The 6189-nt window shown below is 35.4% G+C and overlaps 1 protein-coding gene across 1 annotated transcript; it reads left to right on the forward strand.

Annotated features, from left to right (window-relative positions):
* The first annotated feature begins 1010 nt into the window (after nucleotides 1-1010).
* Nucleotides 1011-1982, forward strand: LOC119513028 (olfactory receptor 5K1-like). Its single transcript, XM_037807904.1, has one exon. The coding sequence runs from the start codon at nucleotides 1011-1013 to the stop codon at nucleotides 1980-1982; it is 972 nt and encodes a 323-aa protein (XP_037663832.1).
* The last annotated feature ends 4207 nt before the right edge of the window (nucleotides 1983-6189 follow it).

The raw sequence follows: 6189 nt of genomic DNA on the forward strand, positions 1-6189 counted from the left end.
GAAGTCACCTTGGAAGGAGACTGTTGCTTAGGCCAATATCAGGAAGTTATGGCCACTGAACTACAATAAAGATGAAGAGAACTGGCAATGACCAGGGGACTGTGACCATAAATAATATAAAATATGTATTTTATATATAAAATATATAAAATGGGGAATGCACGTGATAAAGAAAAATGTTAGGAGGCACCTCTGTGAAACAAGTTGGAAAGGATATATGACGCCTGTTTTTCAAATCTCATAATAAGTTCATCAGTCTGCGAGTCTGGTCATCAGAAACATACTGGTAGAAGAACAAGAACTCCCTTCATGCTGTAAATAAGTATTCAGATAAGTGGAGGAAAAAACTAATATGCCATTAAAATGTAGCCTCAAGGAATTTGCTCAGCCAAACAGGAATAGGGTTCATAGTTGATATATGTACAAAGGTAATATATTCAAATTAACATATTAAAGAAATTTATGGCTATTTATTTCCCTGTCTCTACAAGGTAATTTACTTTAAAGATAAATTGCCCCTCCTTCGTTCTTAGTGATTTTCATACTCCCAAAGCTATAAAATAACTCTTTTCAATTATTTACTCTATTAAGATAACATGAAAACTCTTTTCTGTTTTCTCAAAGAAATATATTTAAATGCAAGAAAAGTTACTTTAAGTGAACCTCAAGGATCTTCAATACAAAAAAATTTAATTGAAATTATTTGGAAACACTGAACAAAATATGGGCTCACTAGGTCTGTACACTATCCTTGCATGCTTTCATTTAAACAAACCTTAATCACTGTAAATATTCTCTTTATATTATCAAAATACTCTTGTGAATCTGAGCTTCAGAATTCTAACTGATAGGAGATGAATTTTAGAGGAACTAATACTCTCTAAAAGTATTTGTGCCTGTGTTCCATAGACAACAGAAGAGCTTAAAGAGAAAATTGAAGGGAAAATAGGACATATTCTAAATTAGAATCTTATTTCTCCATAATTTCTATCTCAACAGAGAAGGTAGAGATGACTGAGCAAAACCACTCCATGACAACCGAATTTATCCTCATAGGATTTACGGATCAACCAGAGTTGAAACACCTTCTCTTTGTGGTGTTCTTTGCCATCTATGTGATCACCATGATGGGAAATCTTGGTTTGGTGGTACTGATTTATATGGAGCATCGTCTTCACACACCAATGTACATCTTTCTGGGCAACCTGGCTCTCATGGATTCCTGCTGTTCCTGTGCCATTACGCCCAAAATGTTAGAGAACTTCTTTTCAGAAGACAGAACAATTTCCCTCTATGAATGTATGGCGCAATTTTATTTTTTCTGCTTTGCTGAAACTACCGATTGCTTTCTTCTGGCAGCAATGGCCTATGACAGGTATGTGGCAATATGCAGCCCACTGCAGTACCACACCAGGATGTCAAAGAAACTCTGCATTCAGATTACCTCAGGTTCTTACATAGCGGGAAACTTGCATCCTATGATTCATGTGGGTTTTCTGTTTCGGTTAACATTCTGTGGTTCTCATCAAATTAATCACTTTTATTGTGATATTCTTCCATTGTACAGACTCTCCTGTGTAGACCCTTTTATGAATGAGCTTATGATATTGATCTTTTCTGGGTCCATTCAAAGTTTCACTATTACTGCAGTCCTAATCTCATATCTTTACATCCTCTTCACTATTTTCAAAATGAAATCCAAAGAGGGAAGAGGCAAAGCCTTATCAACTTGTGCATCCCACTTTCTCTCTGTCTCTGCATTTTATGGTTCTCTTCTCTTCATGTATGCTCGACCAAGCACAGTAAAAGAAGGAAGCAATGATATACCAGTTGCTGTTTTTTATGCACTAGTAATTCCTTTATTAAATCCTCTTATTTATAGTCTAAGAAATAAGGAAGTAATAAATACTATGAAAAAAATTATGAAGAAGAAACAATCTCAGAACCTTCTTAAACAGATGTCACCCACTGTGGAAAACTGATTTAACCATCTAGAAGCTGTGTTTGTCAAAGACAAGGGAATCTAGAAAAAAAAAGAAAAAGGAAAAATGGCCTCTTGTAAATAAAATATTAAATCTCTAAATTATGATGATGTGCAATACAAATCATGTGAAAATGGATAAAAAATTTCAAAACAAATATTATTCTGAAATAACTCAAAATCTATGCTACTGGCATTCATCAGGAATGAATAATTGATTACTACAGAGGTCACAAATTGTGTCAGAGTGTAATTAGTTACAATTATAAAAAGTTTTGAAATCTAGGAATAGAAGTTAGAATATAAAATTGGCCTCTTAACAACAGACAAGACAGAATTTAACAAAGAATTATGAATTTTGAAACTTTATGTAATTTTCTTTTCCTTAGTTGCTAGGGTGTTAGAATAGCTGGAAGGAAAGAATTCAAATGGTAGCACTGTAACCTACAGCATCCTTTGAAATTTGTTCTATAGCTATTTGTTAAACTGTAATTTGAAAGTTATCATGTTTCTGTATATATGTTATATTTCACAATAAGGGAATAATTGAAACTATGGTATTGTAACTCTTAACATTTTTGGAAATTTCCTATATAACTACTGTTAAATCATACTTTGAAAGATATTACATTTTGCATGTATGCTATATCTCACAATAGGGAAATAACTGAAACTGTGGAACTATTAAAAAAAAAAGTAGACTCTAATATATATGCCAAATTCATGGACACCTTAAGGACAATACTACAAAATCAGACACATTCCAAATTCTCAAATGTTGGTATATGAGACAAAAATTTTGAGTTTGAATTTGATTCTCAAGATTTTCTGAGTTTGTCCAAGAGATTATATTTTAATATGGATTCTGAAGAATACATATTCTCAAATCAGGAACATTTTCTTCTTTAGTTTTAGTCATTTTCCCCTCAAGCTCTCTGAAATAGGATATCTTTACAATGAGGATTTATCAATCCTATGATCCTACTTAATTCCTGTGGATTTAAATGTTCCTTGAAGCTTGATTAATTGTTGGTAATGCATGACATGTAACTCCTGAATATATCAATTCAATAAAGTTTTTTTTTTCCTCCTGATATAATTATGCGTCTTTTTTGTTATTAGGAATACCACTAACCTGCATGAATACCCATGAAAATTATTCTTATAGAATTACAAAAATCGTAGATGCTGTTCTAGCAAAAATGAAGCAGATTGAAAATCCTAAATATCTATCTATATCTATCTATCTATCTAGTTCATTTAAATGTGCAAATATGAAAAAAAAATTCACTGAGAACCTACTATCTTCCAGGCATTAAAAACTGGAATGTTACGTACCAATGAGTTAGACCTTATTTTCACACTTTTCCAGATTAAAAAACAAAAACAAAGACTCACACTTTGAAAAATTAAGTAGTCTGGCCAAATTCATCCAGGGATGAAGCCAGGATTTGGACCCTAACTACCTTTTCTTCATAGCATGTTGTTTTTTACTATAGAAATTGTGGGTTTACAGAACAATCATGCATAAAATATGATATTCCCCCACACCATCCTATCACCACATTGCACTGATGTGTAACATCATCAAAGCATTTCACAACTTATTTCACAATGCTTAAGTCACAGTTAATCTCAAAAAAGCTTTTAATATAATAAAGTTATTGAGGAAACACATATGACAAAAAGGAATGCACATCATACACAAGAAATTTTTGATTGTGTTGTATACATAAAATATCCCAGGGAGTTCATACAACGATCAGTCTAGCTTTGCGTGTTTATTGTCAAGTAGCATGAGAAGTAAACTTTGCCTTAAAGAATGGAAAAAAAATATTTGAGGGAGGCAAAAAACAAGAACAATAGCATATGCGGAGTCAATGTTCATGGAACTGAGTATGACCCTATGGTGGGTGATGGAGGTGAATGATTGATGGACTGATTGAAAAAGCTGTCCATGAGGGTTGTTGGTGAATGTGTATAGTGAGGATGGAAGTGGATTAGTTACCAAAAATCTTAATGACACCATAATGAATTTTAATTTATTTTAGGGGCATCAAACTTTGAAATCTCCCTGGCAGCAGAGCAATATGATGACATCTTTAGTAAACTGTTCCAGCATTTGACTGGAAAGAAAAACTGGAAGCAATGAAAACTAACACAACAACTCACATAATAGTTGATGACATTTGAAACAGGATGAGATGCTAAAGAAAGAGTGCATAGAAATAAGCAACATTTTAAAGAACAAATAGTAAATTGTACCTTGTGAATAATAAAATGAAGCCCTATTTTCTTTCTGTTAGACAAAAACATGTTGTATCCGATCTTTTATTACCAGTGTTTCATACAGTGTCTAACACATTTGGGCAATTAGTAAACATGCCCTGAATACATGATATTTAAATAATGTAATTTTTTCATTTGTGTACATGTTAGAAGCTGTCTGTTTTAATGTCTCCTTCTAATACCAAGAAAACTCTCTGAGTCAGGGCTTTGGAGCTTGTGGTAGGGATGATGGCAAATTTTCTCTGAGTGACACCCATAGTTGGAGCTGAGAGCTCGTTGGAGGGTATGGCAGCAGATTGAGGTTCTCTTTCCTTGCCTCTCTTGGCATTAGCCCACCACCTCATGGGACAGGCCAAGGGTTATCAGGTCCAGAATATTCTCAGCGTTTTGTGTCCAAGGTAGAGCCGACACTAATGGAGGCCAGTTGGAAGAAGCAGCCCTCACCCCCCAACTCTAAGTTCCACCACACTTGCCTTTGTGAATACATGATTCAATTCTTACATATACAACTGTAAAGGAAGAATAAAATGTAATCATTCATAGACAGTATTTTTCTCTACCTATATACCCCAAGGAACCTACAAAAAGAGGGGTAGAGCCTGTAATGAACAAATGAGTTTGGCAGTGACTCTAAATGAATACAAACATCTTTTTCTGTGCTAGCACTGTAAAATTGGAAAATGATATTTAAAATCATAAAATATTTTGCCTTTTGTGTCTGGCTTATTTTGCTCAGCATAATGCCTTCAAGATCCATTTTTAGTAGCTGCAAAAATGTAATATTTATGTATAAATTGAGAAAACACATACAAGTTCTTTTTGCTGAAAACTACAAAACTCTGAGGAAAGAAATCATAGAGCACCTAAATATAGAGAAAGATATGCTCATAGATTGGAAAATACAACATATTAAAGATGTCAAATCTCACCAAATCCATATATAGATTTGATGTAATACCAATCAAAAGTCTAGCAAAGGTGGGCCAAGATGGTGGAGTGGTGAGGTCTAGGTTGTAGTTACTCCTCTGGGGCAGTTGGTAGAAAGCCAGGAACTGTGTGGAACATACACAACAAAGGAATTTGAGATTGGACAAACTCCATACAACACCCATGAAGGTGTGAAACAGCTAAGATCAGTGAAATCTGTAAGTTCTCACAGCCAGGGTGCCCACCCCCCCTCCTGGCCAAGTGCAATCCTGAGGGAGGAGGGGCTGTCTGTGCTGGGAATCAGGAAAGAGAACAAAAGCTGCAATCATAGATAAACTGAGAGCAGACACCAGAAAATCTGGGAGCAGTCAGCCCAACAGAGAGGAGATAGGGCTAGCAAAAACAGCAAAAACAAAACAAAACAAAAACAGAAACTTTTTGGAGTTGGGGGTGAACATTATATGGAGAAGGGCAGGGCTCAAACAGAATGAGACACATATGCAAATCCAGGGAGGAAGAGCCCTTTTCTGAGAAGCCAGCTTCTCTGCTTTCTTGATTTCTGCTTAATCACCCTCAACTCCTGGTATTTTAGCATTTCATTACCCAATAGATCAGCAAAGAAGGTAAATAGTCCATACAGGACCCTTCCTGTTTATTTTTTTTTCTCCTTTTCTAAAACAATTACCCTAACAAGCCCAATACACAGAACCTCAAAGACTTGCAATGTGGGCCTAGGCAAGAGCAGAGCTAAGATAGCTCTGAGAGACAAAGCAATAAGTTTAGTGGTGAAGAAAATTCACTAAACACCATAACTTCCCAGCCATTTTGGGAACTCCAATACTGGGGTTTGGAATTCATTAACTAGCTTCAATCAGCCACATCCCAGACTGGGTTAGGTTCACCTGGAGTTCTACAGGCTCCCTGCCTCCTTACACTGGTGGGAGAACTGTGGGCTGGCAAGAACCACCTGGTGGACAGCATAGGAGAAGCAC

The sequence above is a fragment of the Choloepus didactylus genome, chromosome 1 (genome assembly GCF_015220235.1).
Source record: "Choloepus didactylus isolate mChoDid1 chromosome 1, mChoDid1.pri, whole genome shotgun sequence".
Classification (NCBI taxonomy): domain Eukaryota; kingdom Metazoa; phylum Chordata; class Mammalia; order Pilosa; family Megalonychidae; genus Choloepus; species Choloepus didactylus.

Excerpts from the sequence above, each read along its gene's own strand:
- LOC119513028 (XM_037807904.1), top strand. The coding sequence starts at position 1,011 with ATGACTGAGCAAAACCACTCCATGACAACCGAATTTATCCTCATAGGA.